Consider the following 23380-nt stretch of genomic DNA (forward strand, 5'->3'; position numbering starts at 1 on the left):
ATCATTGGTTTTTTTTTTAATATGCGAAGCTTTTAAATGTCATATCATTCTTATTTTACATCCGATTTTGATGAAATTTTCAGTGTTATTCTTTATTTATTCAAATCAACATTTTCTCGTGGTGGACTTGACCTTTAAGGAACAAGAGCTCCTGTTTAACTGAATTGGGCAAACAAATGGATCGTTGTTATTTAGTTATTCATATGGTCAATCTTTTAATGTGTTTTCAAACATTCAACATTTAATTTACACTTGTCACTTATAATGATTGATTATAATACATCTTATTAACACTATAGAGCGACAACAACATTTGAATCCGATTTGATACATTCAAATGTTATTGGTCATTGTCGGGACCTAAAGTGACCAAAATGAGTACTAGCTCATAAAGGAATTAATGTACTTCATGAAGATTAGAAATATGCACTAACATTGAATTATGCTAAAATGTCTTATTCCTGAATTTGCTGCCCCATATATGTGAAGTTTCCATTTATAGCTACATTCCACATTGTGGTCAAGGTGGCTAAGATCATGAAAATGACCACAGTGCATGGTCAAACAACCTTATGTATACTCAATATAAAGGATTTCATCACATTTATCACCACTCTTCACCGATTATTGGTAGTTCATGCTGACAATGATAATGACCAACATTTGAGCCCCTTTTAAATCATCAAAGCATGAGTGGTCACTGGTCATTGAGGAAAAAGTGGTCAAAATGGCCCAGGATCCAATAGTTAGGCCAATAACACTGGACTATATGAAATCATTGTATTGATGTTCACCCAAAAGCTTTCAAACTTTCCCATTTAACAATAGCTGATGCTAATATTAACGCAATCCTGAATCTATCCTCACCATGTTCGCTATAAGGTGAATTAATACACACATTGGGCAGAGGTCAAGCCCGGGGGTCAAGGTGGACAAAATGACCAAGTTAGCAAATATATTTTGGGGATGCTCAATTTCAAGGATTCATACACCAGTGTTATGTGTCACAGCACACCCTTGTAATGATTCTGGTAACATTCTAAGTATTATTGGATAAATTATGTTATTAGTCATTTTGGGGCCAAAAAGAGGCCAAAATGACCAAAAGATTTTAAATAGGGTCAATAAGACTGAGTTATAAAATTCTACACAAGATAGACCTTAAATGCATTCCCATCTTATAGGGGAAGAAAATAATACACACTGGAGACCTCAAATTACTGCCTATTTGAACAGTTTATTATGCAAAACTGCGCGAATGGTCAGTAATATCTAATTTACTCAAAATGACCCTCATACATGTAGGTCAAAACTGATGGGATAAGTTACATGAGGTCAAAATACTCAGCTTTTGAGATGTTCAATTTAAATAATTAATACACCAATATTTGGTGTCACAGCACACCCTTGTAACGATTCTTGTAACATTCGACATATATTTTGATAAATTGAACTGATGTTATTGGTCATTTTGAGGACCATAGGTGGCCAAAATGACCATAATCTTTTGAATAGGGTCATTAAGAGTGATGTATTTGGAATCAGCATAAAATTCTACACAAGATAGACCTTTAAATGCAATCGCATTTAGAAGATACATGTTGAAGACCTCAAATTCCTGTCGATTTGCACAGTTTATTATGCAGAATTGAGCGAATGGTCAGTTATGTCTAAAGTACCCAAAATGACTTTATAGGTCAAAACTGATGGAATAAGTTACATGAGGTCAAAATAATTTTGAGATGTTCAATTTAAGGATTAATACATCAATGTTAGGTGTCACAGCACACCCTTGTAACGATTCTGGAAACATTCGTAGTATTTTTTGATGAATTTAACTTGTATTATTGGTCATTTTGAGGGACATAAATGACCAAAATGACCATAAGCCTTTGAATAGGGTCATTAAGAGTGATATATTTGGAATCAGCATAAAATTCTACACAAGAAGGACCTATGAATACATTACCATTTAATAAGGGAAGCAGAAAATACATGCTTAAGACCTCAATTTCCTGCCTATTTGAACAGTTTATAATGCATAACTGCGCGAATGGTCAGTTTATGTCTTAAGCACCCAAAATGACCATCATAGGCCAAAACTGACAGAATAAATTACATGAGGTTGATTGTTATGATCCAGCACACATTTTAAAAATAAATGTGGATTTCTAAAGACATCCAATCTTTGTATTGGTCAATGTTTGTAACACATTTCGGACAAAAAAAATCATGAAAATTGTCATTTTTGGTCAAAACATGGCCAAAATGACCACTTCTAGTGTGATTTGGAAAATGAAATTACTTTATTTGGAATCTGTGTGTATTTTTTTGCTTAGGATAGACCCTTTTAATTGGATGTGGTTACAAAAGCATTCTGTTAAGGGACTATTTTCCAAAGAGTGGTCAAATTGGTCATTTTTGGTCAATAATTGGCCAAAATGGCTAAAATGTCGTGAGTACGGTCAATGAGACTGACATTTTTGGAATCAGCACACAATTTTACCCCGGATAAGCCTGTCAAACCTTCCCCACCAAAAATTCTGAATAAAGCCCCCTATCTCCTAGACTATAAGCTCGGCCCCTTAAAATATTTTTTTTTGAAGGTCAATCCGTTCACACGTAAAATTCGTACCGTAATTTCAGTGAAACTCTACTGGAATTTACCTCCAGAGTAGAATTTGAATTCGTACGTGATTGTGATTAGCGGTCGTGATTCTAGTTTGGTTTCACACTTGTTAAAAATCGTCATTAAAATTATTAATCTCTGGAATCATCATTCAAATTACGATTTTGGTACCGTGTGAAAGGGCGGAAATTTATACCTTATACTTATAACGTAACAATAATACCAATGAGTGTCAAAATAGCAACCAAAGTTGCTGTAATGACACCCTCTATGTGTTCAACTAAGCGTCAATGAATACGTGTTTGCCTAACACTGTTTAACAATGGAGTAAAATGACTGGTGTTTTACTTGATGTGGTGACACGACAATTGCTCCAGCGACAATTGTTACGGGCCTATTTCTTCGATTACATAGGGTAAGGATTATGCGGTTGCAATAGGGTGTCATGTTAGATTTAGGTTTAGGTTTAGAATATGGTACATAGCGTTAAATCCAGGGTTGAAATTGGTCATTCCATTAGTATGGAATTTACAGTGGAGTAATTGTCGCTGTAGCAAATGTCATTGAACCCTCTATGTACACCGGTCAACATTACAGTTTTTGCGTAGCTCTCGTCCGAATAGATTGAAAATCAAAATATGTTCGATATTTCAGAGGTGGGTAATTGAGGGAGTCCCCCCCCCCCCCCCCCCCCCCCGTTGGATTAATTTGAATTTCGATAACATGAATATATTAAGAGAAAAACGAAATTATATCTGTCTTTATCTAATGCGGAAATGGGTAGGCACTTTTCGATTGAATTTCCTGATAGAGATGACACTATGACGGGTTCATGTATAAGGAACAAGAGCTCCTGTTTAACTGAATTGAGCAAACAAATGGATCGTAGTTATTTGGTTTTTCATGTGCTAAATTTTTAAATGTGTTTTCAAAATATTCAAAATTTAATTTACAAGATATAAAATTAAATGAATACTTCGATGATTCAATGAAGAAATGCATTATTTCTGATTCCTCATGCAGGACGAGGAGATCTATATTTCACAAATCGTGCAAATATGCCTAATAAAATAGAATACAAAATGTTAACGTAATAGATTATCTAACGGCCATATGACCACTGCAGATTTATATATAGTAATAACTGTTTACAAAATTTTAATTGTCATAAATTCTTATTATTCAACATCGGAATGCTACAGTGGCATAAATGTAGGCCGAGCAGTTGGGCAGGGGTGATACCAATACATACAACTGGAAAATAAAAATAAAATTGGGGGGGGGCACAACCTCATCAAGGGCTATGCATACAGGTTAGTACAAAGACCATCATTTATGGGGGTGACAGTGAAATCATATTAGGGTTTTTTTTTGGCTATTTTAATGGGTTATTTTGACCAAAAAAAATATCAAATTGGATTACCAAATTGTTCAGAAGTTGGGGAGTAAATGATTTCCAAAATCGTTCTACCTTTTCAAACCAAAATTAAAAAATATATATTTTAGATAGTTGAAATTAATTCAATGAAAACATTTCTTACTGGTGAGATGAAAATTACTTTTACAGAAAAAGGCATTGTGTGTTATTTTTAATATGTTCCGGAGATCCCATACAGACCAATTGTTTATTGACAATAAAATCTTAAAAGTAAAAACAGTTTATCAATATAACTTGGGTCAATTTATGTATCAATTAAATAATAATAGGCTACCATCAATCTTTGATTCTTCATTTAACAAAAACAAAATTATCCATAAATACCCTACACGTCAATCCGACGAATTTCATTTTCCTCTACCCCGGACAATTCTTTCCAAATCTATCTTTACTTTCGAAGGCCCTCGACATTGGGGCACTCTTAATAATACTATCAAAGATTCCCCAAGCCTAAATTCTTTTAAATTTAACTTGAAAAAGTTTCTCCAAGATACTCGTTAGTTTATTTAACTCTTCATCACTCATACATTATATTTTTCATATATACTCAGTAATACGAACTGTGAAATGTGATATTTTTTCGTTTTCCTGTTGATCCGTAATATTCGCTGGGAGTGCCGGGGCAAGAATCTAGAGACCATTCATCTCGCTTTTTTTCTCTCTCATTTTCTATTTCTTTCTTCTTCTTTTTTTTAACTATTCATTCAAATAGATTTAAGCTCAAATTTCTAACATGTTGTATTTGTGTTTTGTTTCCATTGTTCATACGAATATGTAATAGGAGGCTGCATTCTACAAGCTTCACTTTTTAGCAGCTTCCTCTGTTTCCAACCTGTTATCTTAATTATTATACATAATGAGTTTGTTTTATTGATTATAATTATATCAAGATGTATGTAACAAAACTTATTGTAAATGATTGTTGGAAATGGAAAAATAAATGAAATGAAAATGAAATGAAAAATGGAAAAAGGTGTCATCATAATCGGAAAATCAGGAATAAGGGTGTCTTAAAAATGAATTATGTGCCATTGCATACCACAACAAAAACTTTGTGTTAACTTGGAAATTAGCACATTAATAAATAAATAAAATGATAAAGGATTTGTATAGCGCACGTATCCACCTTGTTAGGTGCTCAATGCACTCCTACATTACCCAGGGTAAGCTAGTCTACCGATTCCAGTGCGTACAGCTTTTTGAGGAATTACTTCCTGCCGGTACATATTTACCTCACCTGGGTTTCTTGCAGCACAATGTGGATAAATGTATTGCTGAAGGAAAACATGTACGAAATGTCTTGGAATCGAACCCACGTCCTTCAGATTGAAAGACGAGAATCTTAACCACTAGACCACGACCTCCCCCCCCCCATGAGAATGAAAATATTGCTGAAAGGAATGATTTTGAACATTCTATCAAATCACATTCAAAGTCCATGCAACATGATTAAAAATCTAAACAAATGCTCTATAATATTTAAAATACTAATTTTATTGTTTACTACCGAGTATCAAACTACAAACTTTGCGGAGAAATCTGCAGACAATATTCCTGAATATATTTATTATAATGTTCACAATATGGAAAAAGGAAATGAGTGGATCTATTTTCAGATCATTATCCCCTCGTCATATTCTACCCCATTGACCTATCTCTCCCCCTCTCTCACCATCTCTCTCTTTCTCCCATCCTTCGCTCTCTCTCCCAACCCCTTGTTCTCTTGTCAGGAAAAAGAAAATATATATATTTATTTATTTTAAAAAAATGCTTGTGAGGGAGCAAATTCGCAGAAAAAAAAATATTTATTTTAAAAATCTCTCACGCGTTTCTTTTTTTAAATCCCTCACTTCTTTGTCCTTTCCCATGCCTGTCTCACCCTTTAATACATCTCTATCTGTTGTTTTGTCCCCATACCTATCATCACTATGAGCTCCCCCCCCCCTCTCCCCCCCCCCCTTCTCTCCCCCTCTGTCATCTTTTTTCGTCCCTCTCTCCCTCCCCACTTTTTTCTCTCTTGTAAGGAAAACGAAACAGAAAATATTTATTTAGACAAATGATGTTGTGAGAAAGCGACGTCAAAGAAAAATAATTTGTTTTTAATCCCTATTTCTCTTTTCTTTGTTAGATCTCTGTTTTCTTTGAAATACCTCACTTCTTTCTTCCTCCCTGCCTGTCTCCACCTTGCATATCTCTCCAGTTGTTTTGTTCCTATACCGACTACCCGTGGGAGCTCTCTTTCACTCGTCTTGTCCCGTTCTCTTCAGTTTGACATTTTTCATATTCTTCATCATCATTTATTCTTTTTTTTACATTCACAAAGCTTGAAGCACAACAGATATCATGCAGCATTCATTCATTTACATATTTGAAAAAAGATCAAAATACAGTAGTACAAAAACATTTGAACGTTCATACATGTACGTATAACAGTTGTAGATAACGTTATACATCCTGATAGTATACATGGCAATTTATACTCATATCAATATGATTTTCTTGTGAAGAACCCAATCAACCCCACAACCAGGCATTTGGCATTAATACCACATCAAAGATGCAATCAAAATAGATGTATATGTAACTAAAAAACATGTAGACAAATGTATGATACTTCAATACATAAAACACCTACAAATAAACTGTGTACAATATCACTTATAAGAAAAACATTTAGGCTGCCGTATATCTATCATTACCCATTCCCAATCCTTGTTCAGCACTCACAAACACACCCTCACGCACAAAATAATAATAATAAAGTGTATTTCCTTGATGTGCTTTTTAAAAGCCACCGGTAGTAATGTCTTCGTGATTTTCCTTCAGAGGTTTCACATGTTATACTGCACGTAAGGCAATATAAATCTAATCACGTGTGCGCTCTCTATCAATCATACTTTGATAAAGGGTTTATTTCATTACTTTATTTGTCCCCATTTCTGTTCAATGAATAAAAAAAGAAAGACTTTAAAGCCTGATGAAATGACATTGTAACCCTCCACCTCAACTGCGATGAAACATGTAACGTGTGCACTCATTCAATTTGAATCTTATTTGTTAATTCATTTACATTGTATTAAAAATGTATTTGCGCGAACAGCTACATGTATAATCTTGATTAATACAGATCAATAAATTACAAACAAAATGAATAAATTATTTTGAATATCAGTATGATCATGTGATAACGGGGACATTCATATCCATGTATTGTAGTAACGTACTTGAAAAGTGACCAACGCTTGCGGGGGGTGGGATTTAATAGATGCTTTTACAAGGTACCAGTTGTGCAAAATTTGTCAAGAGTCATTATACAACAAATGTGATAATCATCATAGCAAATAAAAATTATTATCAATGAATATCGCCATATAACGTCATACATTGACAAAGGTAACACGTGAAATGTTAATCTTCATTGAGTTTCCAAATTTATGTCTTCTTTGAGTAAACAATTCATTATATAAACCGTAACCTTATTTGTATGGCTGGTCAACTAGTCTTGATAGTTGGTGTCTAAGTAAATGACAAATAAATGTTCTTATTATACATAAAATTACACTGTGGTTACTTGCTGCCTTTTTGCAAAAGTAGGGTATAGTATAACTATCATAAATTTTGAACTGTGATAATTATACATATCCAATTCATGCAAAAGAAAATATAAGATATGATCAATACATTTATATCCACTAATATCATAATCGATTTCAATCGATATTGTGAAACTAAAACTGATTCGAATTCTTATCATGATACAGCTCATTCTCATTTTGAATATATCTCTTTAAATATAATGTTCTTGTTTCAAACATTACATATCATGGGGGATGAAAGGGCCTCTTCAACCCAAAACTCTCAATTTCAAATTGATTGAAAAAATAATGAATTGAATCCCTAGATGCCCAGGACAACTCATATCCACATTCCAATATGTGACGTAGATTTTAAAATAAGTTTTAAGGTTTTTTTAACTTGCTGAGTCCTAACTTTGAACAAAATTGGAATGACAACTTATTTAGTGCATTAGATACTCATTGATAAGCTCAAGATCTTCTTCCTAGAGGATATGCATAGGGAGCGTTTCATCAACATTTTTTGTCCGACAAGTAGTCAGATCTGACATCTTACCTTGATTCTGATTGGCTGAGAAGTACTGTTCCTATGCCAACTGTCGGGTTGGATAATATGGTACTTGTGTGATAAAACACCCGACAAATCCTTTCATGAAACGCTCACCAGAGCTGACAGGCAGTTAAAGGGGTTACTCCGGGGTGAAAATATTTATATCTAAATAAATTCACTGAGCAAAATTCACACAGTACAATTCACTGAGCAAAAATGCTGACAAAATTCATCAAAATAAAATAAATAACGAAATTCAGCAATGTATAATGAAAAGTTACATACACGTCGTCATGAATATTCATTAGGTGGGCTGATGTCACATCCCCACTTTCCCTTTTCTTATGTTATTACATAACATCCTAATTGTTTCATTTTTTCATACGTATGTGAATATATATCCCTTGTAATAAAATAAGTTGCAGCAATGAATATCTAATGCACTAAATAAGTTGTCGTTCCAATTTTGTTAGTTCTTGAAGGTAAGAATTTGAATAAGCCTAATTACAATGAAAATTTATACAAAAAGAATAAGTGGGGATATTACGTTATTAGTTCGTTCATTGAACATTCATGAAGACATGCCTAAGACTGTTTCACAAAAATACAAATCTTTTAAAATGCCATAACTTTGTTATACATTATCGGATTTTGCTAAAATTTACAGTGTTTTGTTTGTCTTATTTTTTTATCGTTTCCAATCATATTAATTTCAGACCAGAGCATCCCTTTGATAGCCTTAACATACACGGTGCACTGTCAAACGGCAGCATCATCAGTAAAGAATGGAAATGAAAAATGGGGCCCTTTAAATACTATGAAATAGATGTACAGGAAAGCAATATTGCACACTTTGTCACATAACTATATTCTGGTTCCCAATTCATAAAGACTTACATTAATAACAAATGCACAATTTATTTAAGAAATTTACTGTTAACCAATCAGAATGAATGATATTATTCATTGCATCTAGTCATAAAGGGGTTGTCACACCCGGTACGTTTTAGTCAATGAAATACTGATGTAGGTATAAAAAACATTCCTGTCATGTAATCATGTTTACTGATGTCGAAAATTCTTTTAATAATTATGAAGAATGCGCATTTAAAAAAGAGGTCTTTATTTTAGAAATGTATCTTCGATATCAAGAATCAAATCAAGAAATACCTCATATGAAGATTTCATTCTGTATCTGGTAGAACGTGTATGGTTTCTTTATATTTAGTACTTCAATATAAATTAATCAAATAGTGTGCTTCGACTTAAAGGAATCCCCTAAGGCCAAAACATCACTATTTTTAAACATAACCTTTAAAAAGATGCTAATTTGCCAATACTTTACACAAACAAGTCAATCTACCATATAACTAAAACTCCCAGGATACAACTTGCCTACCGACCTATTACCGCATCCTGTCATGCTCCTCTCCGCACCTCCAATTGTACCTGCACCCCTCCTCTCTCCCTTCATTTGCCTCTCTGTTTCTCACTCATTATCACAATTATTGTAACCATATTATTTTTTTTGTTCTATTATTACTATGATCATTTATTCTAATTTGTGTCACTATTTCGTTGTTACCTTCGATATTTTGTATAGCCTCCTTTTAAACTGTCTTCCGTCACTATTTTATACTATAGTTTTGTAATGTTGCCTTTATGTATTGAAACTAACTTTCAGGGGCTTGCCTCCCATACAAGCTTTGCTTTTCTTGGCAAGCCCCTCCGTTCTGATTTGTATAGTTATTAGTCAAAGTTACTTTAGTTCGCATTAGTTCTCATTGTTTATACCTTCTAATTCTAATGCTTTATTCCGATTGATATTGTACTTTAAATATGACTATGTATTGTTAGTTTGATTTTGTTGTTCTTTGTGAACGGAAAATGAATAAAATGAATAAAATCATAAATCATATATTTTCCTTATTTAAATGTATAGTCTGGTTTACAGCTCCTGCATGAATGGTGCTGGTGATCCAACCATATGCAAGTTCTAACCCAACCTGTGACATGTCATGTCATCACAGGTCTATATGAAAGAATACACACATTCTGTGATTGAAATGATATAAAGAAATTAACAAACACAAACCTGTTGATGAACTGATTTCCTTTGTCCCATCGTCTCTTTAACCTGAAAATAAAATATTTTACATATCATTGATGTTAATGAAGTACTAACAATACCTTGGGCCCCTGCATAAAAAGTTACTACTACGATATGTTACATCCCATAACTTTAATGTGATGCTGGATTTTGATTGGATAATGTATATTGTTAGTTGCCATGGTAGTTACCGTTGATTGGAACCCTACACTAGTTCCTATGCAATTTATCTTGGTGTCTAGGCGTGGCCTATACAGTATATTACTACCATTAATCAGTCTGAACATAAGCATGATTGTCTCATATCTCACTTATAATTGTCAAATGTATATGCAGAACATCCTGTGTTGTTTATTTTGTTACATAATTAAATATTTCAAAATTTCTAGTTGCTATGGCCATGATGAAACCAAATTGGTATTTACAAAAACCATATTATCATGTAATCTTTTCATTCAAGCACGATACATGATAAATGATTGTTGTCATAATAAACTACAGATACAAATGAATATTATGTATAACATAATGAGTTAATAAAACTAATTTTTGGTTCATACTCATGCACTATTTGCCTATTAAGATACACCTGCATTAGCATAAACTGGATTTTTACTCTTAGGGATTCGTCCTACCCACATCTTTATTTTTTCTTGATGGCAAATAATACATGGTTGAAATTGTATTTACACACATACCTTTGATGGACCTATCACTTGACTCGATGGCTTGTCGAATATCGTTACCCCTTCCAACTGAAAATGAATTAAAATAATATAAGAAATTAAGATATGCGTTATATATCTTACGCAGCAAGGAAGGGCTAACGAAAATCTGTAATGACTTATCGAAGCGCTAAACATCTTTATTTACATTTGTACTGTTATCCTCCACATGCGGGGACAGTAAAAATATCAGTCTGAACACAAGCTAAATCCATAACCCCCAAATTCGATTACTTCATACGTTTTTTATTGATATTATTTTGACGCTTTGTATCCTAAAGTCAAAATGTTCTTTGTTTGAACCAAGGGGGTTGATACACGATATTGCAGTAATATTAATATCTTTATGCCTTATATAGCAACGTAAGATCCTATGTTCGATCGTCGGCCATCTCTGCTATGCAATTAGTGTTCTGCATAAAAAATGGAAATAGAAGTGTAGTGTATGATTTTTGTTTTAATTCCCTTAATTTTACATCCTGGACATCTTTTTGATGTATGTTGAAAGGGCTCAGAAATTGTTGTCGAAACATTATTTAGTTTGAAGCGGTCTCATATTTCATGTACATGACTGTACAAATGTGGATTTGAATTCAGTAATTCAATTTTTTCACTTGACATTAACATTTTTTATACGTAATATATACAATGATAACATCAAATAATTACACTCTAAAAAAAATGGTTTACCCAGTATTGGGTAAAATGGAAAAATGCATGTTGGTTGCGTAAAAATATATTTAGTAAATTTTACCTAATGTTGCGTTAAAATAGCACAATATGGGGTAAAATAAAAAGAAATACCCATCAAACATGCTTCTTCTCTTTCTACCCAATATTGAGTAAAGCTTTACTCAGCGTTTTTAAAGTCTATAACAATGTATCATAATTGAATTGAATTGAATTTATTTCCATTAAAAACAGATAACAATACATATAAAATGATACATATGAATTGATAAATAGAAAACGGGAGGATGGCCCTACTCAGCAGCATCAATAATGGTGCTGCTGGTCTACCGATGGGTCCTCATATAGCATAAAAGAAAATTACACAAAAATAAATAATACACAATATAAAAATAACATACCAAAACAGTAAGAAATAAAACTAATCGGTCATAACATCTAGCCCCACCCCCCCCCCCTTCTTACGTTAACACACCCTACATTTCAATGCATAGGAATTGAGTAACAGAGAATAATGTACACTCAGACCCAATTTAAGATGTGGTTATTAACTACGTTTTTAAATGAACTATAAGAAACAGAACATTTAGCATCACGTGGCAATTCATTAAAATATGTCGTACCCCTGTATGAAAACATTCTTATACAGTATTCAGTCCGTGGTTTAGGGAAAGATATTTATTAGAACGTAGAGAATATTTATGAGTAGAAAACTGTAATATATTATTCAAGTAAGGCGCACTAAGACTATTCAGACTCTTATACACCATTGAAAGAGTATGCTTTATACGCCTTGATTTTAATGACTCCCAGTTTAAGAGTTGATGAACAGTATGGTTTGATATATATTTATACGGATTAATTTTTAGTGTTATTTTGCAAGCTCTATTTTGTAATTTTTGCAATTGTTGGGTACATTTCAAATTTGATTAATCAAAGTTCAAAGAGTACAATGTTTCATACATAACAAAGTACAACTGAGTTCATTTTCAAACTGATCAAACATTGTCCAAGTCTCCTTCATGTGTGATGAGACGCTTTATTGTTTTTCCGCCACTGGCTGGGAGCAAGGCGAAAATCCTTCCGTCAGCAGACTACGAAGCAAGAACCTTTTGACAGTTTTTCACTTTGTGTAGAAGCAATATATCAATAAACTATTACCACTCAGTTTTCACAGATTTTCAATTGATTACAAAGATATATAAGTATATAAATGTATATAAAAAGAAGTATACCACTAAGGCAACTATCTTTAGAACTCTAAAACAGAAGTTTGTGAGCTTTATTTTTTTTTCTTCAAATTTGAGATACGAGGTTCTAATATCATACCAAATATATGTGGTTATCTACAAGAAAATGTCTTCAACTTTAAAGAGGAAAGGAATTTTTACGATGTCCCTAGGCAGAGTTGAAGCTAAATTACAGTAGTTGCAGTAAAACACTAATTTCGTGAGAAAGTCTGTAAAACCAAGATTAAGTATGACTATATCATCGTAGATCTAGATCTGGTACAGTTAAATAAACTGAACTTTGTGAAATCATAAAATCTAAGCTGAAATACGATCACACCGAAGATCGCCAACACAGATAGGCACACGTGGGACAGTGTATTATTATTGCTGGAATAAAGACCCGACGGAAGTGACCGAATCTGCGCTTATTTTGCTTATTTCTCAGCAATTACACAATTTCTTCCAGAATCCTTTGGCACATATTTTTTATTCATACAAACAGACACTTGGGTGGTCATTATATTAGATTCTGTAAAAAGTCATTTTGAGATCGTTACCAGAACTGGAATTTACCTTTAACATAATTATGACGAATTACCAACAGCAAAGTGATCTATGATCTATGAACTGTACTTCGATCTAATTCTTTTCGATTTATGTGGTGTTGGGGTGTTCCATGTAAGTTTAGAGTGAACACAACAATTTAAGGCTAATACCTCGGTCAAATTTGCTGTACGGCGGCCGTACGGCGAGGCGAAAACAGCCATTCCAACATGTTTTGTACCTTAAGTGATTTGTGTTACAAGTCATGTCTAACTATGCCAGTGACCTTTTGTCCAGAGTTATGCAGTGCAGTTGGATATTAGCACGTTTTTATTTGTGTGCATGTTTCATACCTTGCATTACTTGGTGTTAGGCAGCTAAGGCTCTCTTGCAAATTCTTAATTCTTACCCCTATTCAATGCTAGGATGGTTAAAAAAGTTTTCTTGTAAGGGTTTTGTTATAAGCAGGTGAATGCAACATTTAAGTAGATTTGGTTTAAATTGGAATTCTTATATGGGAGGAACCCTAGTAAGAATTGATAGTTGTCACTTGAAGCGTAGGAATCGAAGAGGCAAGACCTCTGAGTTCTCTCTAAGAGCAGCCGCAGCAGCTCCGCTTCTAGATTAAATACAATAGTTCTCAGTCATTGTTCATTTTCATGTATGTTATTCTCTGACCTCTCGCATATCAGATTTTGTCATTTTACAGGAAGTCCTGGAACAGTATCCGTGACAAGACAGACAAGTTGTTTTGGTCTCATCATTGTAGGTTTTTGCTCTGCCATAGAGAGTTTGATTGAAAATGAATAAAACGGCTGTTTTCGATTAGCCGTAGGGGAAATGTGACCGTAGCATTAGCTAACCCTTGCACTATTCATATCTTCAAGATTGAATCATTAAATCATACAAAGTTTTCATAAAACATTGAGTCTTTTGAATTATTATATGTCAAACATCCCTCAATTATGGACACCTATATCACCATGATCTTCTTTGCTTTCTAAAGGAAAGCAATGTTTAAATTGCAGCTTAATGGCCTGCCCCACTCTGCAAAACTGAAATGTATGAAAACTGACAGTTTAATATGAATAGGCAACTTTGGGACATGTGCATTTTATTGATTTCTGTGTTATATAAATCTGTTAAAAGTCAGCGGCAATATATAGTAAATGTTGTCCTCTTACCCAAGTTGATTGGCAGCAAAACTATTACAGTCTTCACTCGGAAATGTAACCATAGCAGAACAGTGGCAATGCCAAGAAATGGCACTATAAAAGCGTCTTACCAGACTTAAACCTCATCAATTCAATCTAATGTTTCACTTCGCAATCAAAATGGCGCTCGGTAAAGTAGCGGCCGCTAACATTTGGTGCATTACTGGGTAATAGCAAGAACATAATTAGTGCACTCCGCAGCCACCGCCCCATTTACGGGTTCATGATAAATTAGTATTGCACTCAGTGAGAAGGAAATATGAAAAGAAATGACAAGCACTGCTGCACTTATTGAAAAAGAAAAATGAAAATAAACATCGCACTGACAAAGGGATCCTGGCTAGGTATTTATCCAAGAAACTGAGCTCCAAGTTCAATCTATATTGTTACAGTGAATGAGGGTGAAACATTTTACAACAGAGACCGTACTGCAGTGGGTTGTGTTGGACACCAGTCAAAATATACACACTGTTAAAACTGATGGGGTGTTAAAACTGACACCAGTTTGATGTACTATATAGAGGTCATACCCTCTCTCTCACCCTCCTTCTCTCTCCCCCCCCCAACCCCTTGTTCTCTTGCCAGAAAAAAGAAAAAAAAATATATATTTGTTTTTAAAAGAATTAAGCTTGTGAGGGAGCAAATTCGCAGAAAAATGCTTATTATCAAAATTTCTCACTCTTTTCTTTGTTTAAATCCCTCACTTTTTTGTCTTTTCCCCTGCCTGTCTCACCTTTATCTCTGTTGTTTTGTTCCCATACCTATCATCGCTATGAGCTCTTTCCCCCTCTCTCTGTCATATTTCTTCTTCCCTCTCTCTCCGTCCCACACTTATTTCTCTTTTGTCAAAAAACGAAACAGAAAATATTTATTTAGACAAATGATGTTGTGAGGAAGTGACGTCGAAGATTTTTTTTTTCATCCCTCTCTCTATTCTCTTTTTAGATCTCTTACTGTTTTCTTTGAAACCACTCACTTCTTTCTTCCTCCCTGCCTGTCTCCACCTTGCATATATATCCAGTTGTTTTGTTTCAATAGGCCTACTACCATTGGAAGCTCTCTTTCACTCGTCTTCTCCCGTTCTCTTCAGTCGGACTTTATTCATATAAATTATCATTATTTATTCTTTTTTTACACTCACAAAGCTTGAAGCACAACATATTTCATGCAGCATTCATTCACCCTGTTTATTTCCATATTTGAAAGAAGGTTCAAAATACATTAGTCCAATAAACTTGAACATTCCTCAGTATAACAGTTGTAGAAATACGTTATACATCCAGATAGTATAAACATGATAAATTACAATTTAAACTCATATTAATATGAGTGTGAATAACCCAATCAACCCCACAACCAAGCTTTTGGCATTAATACCACATCAAAGATGTAATAAAATTAGATGTATATGTGATCATGTAGACAAATGTATGAAACACCTACAAATAAACTACGTACAATATCACTCATAAGAAAAGAAATAACGTTAAAGCTACAGTACCGTATATCTATCATTAACCATTCCTAATCCTTGTTCTTCACATACGAACACACCCTGACACACAAATAATAATAATAATAAAGTGTATTTCCTTGATGTGCTTTTTAAAAGCCACCGGTAGTAATGTCTTCGTGATTTTCCTTCAGAAGTGTCACAGGTTATACTGCACGTAAGGCAATATAAATCTAATCACGTGTGCGCTCTCTATCAATCATACTTTGATAAAGGGGTTATTTCATTACTTTATTTGTCCCCATTTCTGTTCAATGAATAAAAAAAGAAAGACTTTAAAGCCTGATGAAATGACATTGTAACCCTCCACCTCAACTGCGATGAAACATGTAACGTGTGCACTCATTCAATTTAAATCTTATTTCTTAATTCATTTACATTGTATTAAAAAATTATTTGCGCGAACAGCTATAATCTTGATTAATACAGATCACTAAATTACAAACAAAATGAATAAATGATTTTGAATATCAGTATGATCATGTGATTATAACGGGGACGTTCATATCCATGCATTGTAGTAACGTACTTGAAAAGTGACCAACGCTTGCGGGGGGGGGGGCAGAATTTAAGAGATGCTTTTACAGGGTACCAGTTGTGCAAAATTTGTCATGAGTCATTATACTACAAATGTGATAACCATCATAGCCAATAAATTATTATCAATGAATATTGCTTCATAACGTCATACTTTGACAAAGGTAACACGTAAAATGTTAAGCTTCATTGAGTTTCCAGTTTACAAATTTATATGTTCTTTGAGTAAACATTTCATTATATACATGTACACCGTAACTTGTATGGCTGGTCAACTATCTTGATAGTTTGTGTCTAAGTAAATGACAAATTAATGTTCTTATTATACATAAAATTAAACTGTTGTTACTTGCTGCATTTTTGCAAAATATGGTATAGTATAACTATCATAAATTTTCAACTATGATATATACATCCCATTTATGCAAAAGAAAATATAAGATATAATCAATACATTTATATCCATTAATATCAAAACCGATTTCAATCGATATTGTGAAACTAAAACAGATTTGAATTCTTATTATGATACAGCTAATTCTCATTTTGAATATATCTCTTTAAATATAACGTACTTGTTTCAAACATTAAAGGGCCTCTTCCACCCAAAACTTTCAATTTCAAATTGATTGAAAAAATAATGAATTGAATCCCTAGATCCCAAGGACAACTCATATCCACATTCCAATAAGTGACGTAGATCTTTATGTAAGTTTTAATTTTTTTTAACTTGCTGGCCCGTATTCTGAGGTCAGGGTCTAACTCTGTGCTAAAATTATGGGGAGCCAAAAATTCAAAAAGTCTGTTTGTATTGTATATTTCTTATGTTTTCTATTTTGTTTCATTTTGCTTTCATAACAAAGAAAAATACTTCAGGTACCATTCTCAGGCAATTATGAACAATTTGGGTGTCAAATGAGTTAATAAATTGAATGTGTACTGTAAGGGATTTGTGCTCCAATTGGCTCTCCATAGTTAAACCACAACTTTAAACCAGGGTTTAATTTAAACCCAAGTCCAGAATACGGGCCGCTGAGTCCCAACCATGAAAAAAAAAACAGCTCAAGATCTTTTTGATAGAAGGATATGCATAGGGAGCGTTTCATCAACATTTGATGTCCGACATGTTGTCAGATCTGACATCTTTCCTTTATTCTGATTGACTGAGAAGCACTGTTCCTATGCCAACTGTCGGGTTGGATTAAATGGTACTTGTCTGATAAAACACCCGCCAAATCCTTTCATGAAACGCTCGCCAGAGCTGACAGGCAGTTAAAGGGGTTACTCCGGGGTGAAAATATTTATATCTAAATAAATTCACTGAGCAAAATTCACATAGTAAAATTCACTGAGCAAAAATGCTTACAATTCTATCAAAATCTGAAAACAAATATTGAAGTTTAGCAATATATTATGGAAAGTTATATACACGTCGTCATGGATATTCATTAGGTGGGATGATGTCCCATCCCCACTTTCCCTTTTCTTATGTTATTACATATAATCATAATTGTTTTATTTCTTCATACATATGTGAATATATGTCCCTTGCAATGAAATAAGTTGCAGCAATGAATATCTAATGCACTAAATAAGTTGTCATTCCAATTTTGTTAGTTCTTGAAGGTAAGAATTTGAATAAGCCTAATTATGAAATGAAGAATAAGTGGGATATTACATCATCAGTTTGTTCATTGAACATTCATGAAGTCATGCCTAGTCTGTTCCACTGGAATAATGCAAATCTTTTAACGTGCCATAACTTTCTTATTCATTGTCGGATTTTGCTAAAATTTTCAGTGTTTTGTTTTTCTTTATCGTTTCAATTAATATTATTTTCAGACCGGAGCATCCCTTTAATAGCCTTAACAAACATGGTGCACTGTCAAACGGCAGTATCATCAGTAAAGAATGGAAATTAAAAAAATGGGGCCCTTTAAAAACTATGAAATAGATGTACAGGAAAGCAATATTGCACACTATGTCACATAACTATATTCTGGTTCCCGCTTCATAAAGACTTACATTAATAACATATGCACAATTTCTTTTACAAATTTACTGTTAGCCAATCAGAATGAATGATTTTATTCATTGCATCTAGTCATAAAGGGGTTGTCACACCCGGAACGTCTTGTCAATGAAATGCTGACGTACGTATGAAACACATTCTTGTCATGTAATCATATTTACTGATGTCGAGAATTCAATTAATAATTATAAAGAATGCGTATTTAACAAAAAAGAGGTGTTTATTTTAGACATGTATCTTCGATATCAAGAATCGAATCAAGAGACATAATTAGATGGTAAAGCGGCTTGTCATGCGTACATCGACATATGTATATGAAACGATTATTGAGGTGGTTCAAGACCAATACCACAGTGGTATCAAATTAACGATATCCGAAAAACAAAATAAATATATCAGGACGGTTTGATAAAAATCAACCAAAGAATCGTTCAATGTTTTTTTTATAATTGAAAGTCAGGCAAGGTGTCATAATACATATTATAAACCGAATGCCAAGTCTATAGGGTGCCATTTGAATCATCCAGTACTGTGCATTTATTACAATCCTGACAGTTAAGTACGTTTTTCATTCGTTACGAATTAAAACAAAAACTGAATATTGCATCATATACATGTATACCTGAGTTGCGTGCTTGTTACCTTGATTTTTGAAACCTGATAAGTCTATTTGATTTTGTTTGATTTTTCTTTCTACTTTCTAAATTGTCATCAGGATGGATTACCCCTTTGCCAGATATGGAAAGTCGGCTTCCCGCCCTAGACATGCTAGAGCTCCTTGCTGATGGACCCGAATTTCTATCCATTTGACACATGTCTGTCCCATTCCCATATGTCCCCGACTGCTAATGGGCATGCTAACTGGCATTTTCATTTCTTATATTTACATATGAGTCCTCCGAGGTCTGAGTTCCTTAGAGATCTATCAAGATCTACAATAGATACACCTTTATCCTTCCATTCATGTAATACTTCTTCGAAAGCAGCCCTCGAGTCCTGTTGATGTTTGACCAATATGTTCTGTGTGTAGTTGTATGCGAATCCCAATTGCTGGCATAGCTCACTGTATTTTTCACGAGGGAGGAGTCTGTCTAGCATGGAGATGTCACGATCTATCACTTCTCTTCCAGGTAATCTGCAAGTATAAGATATAATCCCAAATGATATCTTTTAGGTTTGAGTAAAAAGAATATGAAAACTAATGATTTGTATTATTCTGCATTGACTCAAAATGAAAGGGAGAGATCATTATAATGTTTCTATCTTATTTACCTCGTTTTAACGCATCGAGCAATATTGGACTTTCAATAACACATAAGCTACGAGCTCTGCATTGTACAGAGCAGTCTTGCCCGCAAGTGATGTCATGACTAATGAGAAAGGGTAGCGATACGTTAATTTGGTTTAAGGCAAAAAAAAAGAGGGGCCATCAAGTAATGGTTTAACGATAAAGAAATAAACGTTCCTTTTTTTTTTGGCTTCGTTTTTTTTTTTCCGGCTGCAGTAAGTTAGTTTTGAGCAGAAAAAAACTGAGTGTGTGTGGGATGTTATCATGTGTAGAGGGAATGACAAAAGGAGCAGATATGGGGTGTGATGATGATGACCGTGGGTGGGATAAGACGGTGTATGGGGTAACATGATTAAGAGTGAGTGAGTGTGATGATGTATGTATGGTGTGTGGGTGGTGATGCTTATTGAGTGAGTCTGGTGTGTGATGCTGATTAAGCATGTGTGGGCGTGATGGTGGAATGATGAATGAGCGCGTTTGCGGGAGCGATGATGATTGAGTGTGTACGGTGTGATGTTAATATAGACTGTGTGGGGTGTGATTGTGATTGAGCATGTGCAGGCTGTGGTGATGCTCGACCATATGTTGGTGTGACGATGATTAACCGTGTGTGCGTGTGACGATGATTCAGCATGTGCGGTGTGATGATGATGATTGGGCGTGTTTGGGTGTAATGATGACTGATGAGCGAATGAGGTGTGTGGTAAAAATTGAGCAAGTGTTGGGTGTGATTGAGGGTATGTTGTTGTGATGATTAAGCGTGTGTGCGTAGGTGTGATGATTGAGCATGTGTGGATGTAATGATGATTGAGCGTGTATTGGTGTGATGATTATTGACGGTGTGTAGGATGCAATGCTGATTATTCGTTTGTGTGTACGTGTGATGTTGATGTAGCCTGTCTGGGGTGTGATGATGATGATGGAACATGTGTGAGGGAGTTAATGGTGATGGAGAGTGGGTATGGGTGTGTAATAATTGTGGATGTTATGATGATTGAGCGCATGTGTGGATGTGATGATTGAGCATGTGTGGGTGTGATGATATTTGAGCGTGTCAGGGTGTTATGATGATTGAGGGTATCAGGGTGTGATGATGATTGAGCGTGTCAGGGTGTGATGATGATTGAGGGTGTCAGGGTGTGATGATGATTGAGCGTGTCAGGGTGTGATGATGATTGAACATGTGAGGGTGTGATGATGATTGAGCATGTGAGGGTGTGATGATGATTGAGCAAGTGTGGGTGTGATGATGATTGAGCGTGTCAGGGTGTGATGATGATTGAGCATGTAAGGGTGTGATGATGATTGAGGGTGTGATGATGATTGAGCATGTGAGGGTGTGATGATGATTGAGCGTTTGAGGGTGTGATGATGATTGAGCGTTTGAGGGTGTGATGATTGAGCGTGTGTGGATGTGATGATGATTGAGCATGTGAGGGTGTGATAATGATTGAGCATGTGAGGGTGTGATGATGATTGAGCATGTGAGGGTGTGATGATGATTTAGCATGTGTGGGTGTGATGATGATTGAGCATGTGTGGGTGTGCTGATGATTGAGCAAGTGTGGGTGTGATGATGATTGGGCATGTGTGGGTGTGATGATGATTGAGCATATGTGGGTGTGATGATGATTGAGAGTGTGAGGGTGTGATGATGATTGAGCATGTGTGGGTGTGATGATGATTGAGCGTGTGAGGGTGTGATGATGATTGAGTGTGTGAGGGTGTGATGATGATTGAGAGTGTGAGGGTGTGATGATGATTGAGTGTGTGAGGGTGTGATGATGATTGAGAGTGTGAGGGTGTGATGATGATTGAGCGTGTGAGGGTGTGATGATGATTGAGCGTGTGAGGGTGTGATGATGATTGAGCGTGTGAGGGTGTGATGATGATTGAGCATGTGAAGGTGTGATGATGATTGAGCGTGTGAGGGTGTGATGATGATTGAGCATATGTGGGTGTGATGATGATTGAGAGTGTGAGGGTGTGATGATGATTGAGCATGTGTGGGTGTGATGATGATTGAGAGTGTGAGGGTGTGATGATGATTGAGCGTGTGAGGGTGTGATGATGATTGAGCGTGTGAGGGTGTGATGATGATTGAGCGTGTGAGGGTGTGATGATGATTGAGCGTGTGAGGGTGTGATGATGATTGAGCGTGTGAGGGTGTAATGATGATTGAGCATGTGTGGGTGTGATGATAAATGAGCATGTGTGGGTGTGATGATGATTGAGGGTGTGTGGGTGTGATGATGATTGAGGGTGTGATGATGATTGAGCATATGTGGGTGTTGTGATGATTGAGCGTGTGAGGGTGTGATGATGATTGAGCATGTGTGGGTGTGATGATGATTGAGAGTGTGAGGGTGTGATGATGATTGAGCATGTGTGGGTGTGATGATGATTGAGCGTGTGTGGGTGTGATGATGATTGAGCGTGTGAGGATGTGATGATGATTGAGCATGTGTGGGTGTGATGATAAATGAGCATGTGTGGGTGTGATGATGATTGAGGGTGTGTGGGTGTGATGATGATTGAGCGTGTGAGGGTGTGATGATGATTTGATTTGATTTGATTTGAATTTATTTACCAATATAAAAACAATACATATAAAATTACAACAAAATATAATACATGATAAAAATAACATTGGATGGATCGCCCTACTCAGCTGAGCCATTACAGCACAACTGTTCTGCCGAGGGGTCCAGATATATTAAATAAACATGAAATTCATATTACAAAAATAAATTCATTAACAAATTTGTGTAACATAAAGGCAATATCAGCTAAAGGGAGAAAGAACAGCGACCCCACCCCATCCCACCCTACAGTAAAAATCGAGTACCTAACCCCTCCCACCACCCACCCAAAAGTGCCCAAAGTTATATGTTTGAACTTTGGTTTAAAGGGAAATAGTTTTCAGGATTTGGTCATTAAGTGTCCTATTGAATGTATTATAATTGGGAGATAATTTTGTAGAAGGAGGTAAAGAATTAAATTGCGAGGCCCCACGGTATGAAAACATTCGACGACACGATTCAGTACGTGGCTTTGGTAAAGATAAGTTTCCACTTGAGCGTAAGGAATAGTTGTAATAAATAGTATTAAAATAATCTTTTAAGTAAGGGGCACTGAGATCATGAATTATTTTGAAAACCATGGAGTTTATATGTTTTTGTCGACGACATTCCAAAGATTCCCAATTTAATATTTGGTGAATATTACAGTTCGATATATGTTTGAATGGACTTATCCCAAGTATTATTCTTCCAGCTCTGTTTTGCAACTTTTGCAATTGTGT

General features: G+C 34.9%; 1 protein-coding gene and 1 long non-coding RNA gene across 2 annotated transcripts in view; both read right to left on the reverse strand.

Annotated features, from left to right (window-relative positions):
* Positions 1-10285: 10285 nt before the first annotated feature.
* On the reverse strand, positions 10286-14898 carry LOC135158118 (uncharacterized). The gene is made up of 3 exons (XR_010296899.1): positions 14677-14898; positions 11001-11057; positions 10286-10329 (listed from the first exon to the last, which is right to left on the reverse strand). It is a non-coding gene; the product is annotated as an uncharacterized LOC135158118 (long non-coding RNA).
* A 4760-nt stretch (positions 14899-19658) lies between these two features.
* LOC135158111 (uncharacterized) overlaps positions 19659-23380 on the reverse strand; it is a 49009-nt gene continuing 45287 nt past the window's right edge. The window contains exon 10 of the mRNA XM_064115408.1: positions 19659-19923. Coding sequence (XP_063971478.1) covers positions 19659-19923 — 265 coding nt within the window. The remainder of the gene's footprint in view (positions 19924-23380) is intronic.

Source organism: Lytechinus pictus, unplaced genomic scaffold, assembly GCF_037042905.1.
Source record: "Lytechinus pictus isolate F3 Inbred unplaced genomic scaffold, Lp3.0 scaffold_37, whole genome shotgun sequence".
NCBI classification, from domain to species: domain Eukaryota; kingdom Metazoa; phylum Echinodermata; class Echinoidea; order Temnopleuroida; family Toxopneustidae; genus Lytechinus; species Lytechinus pictus.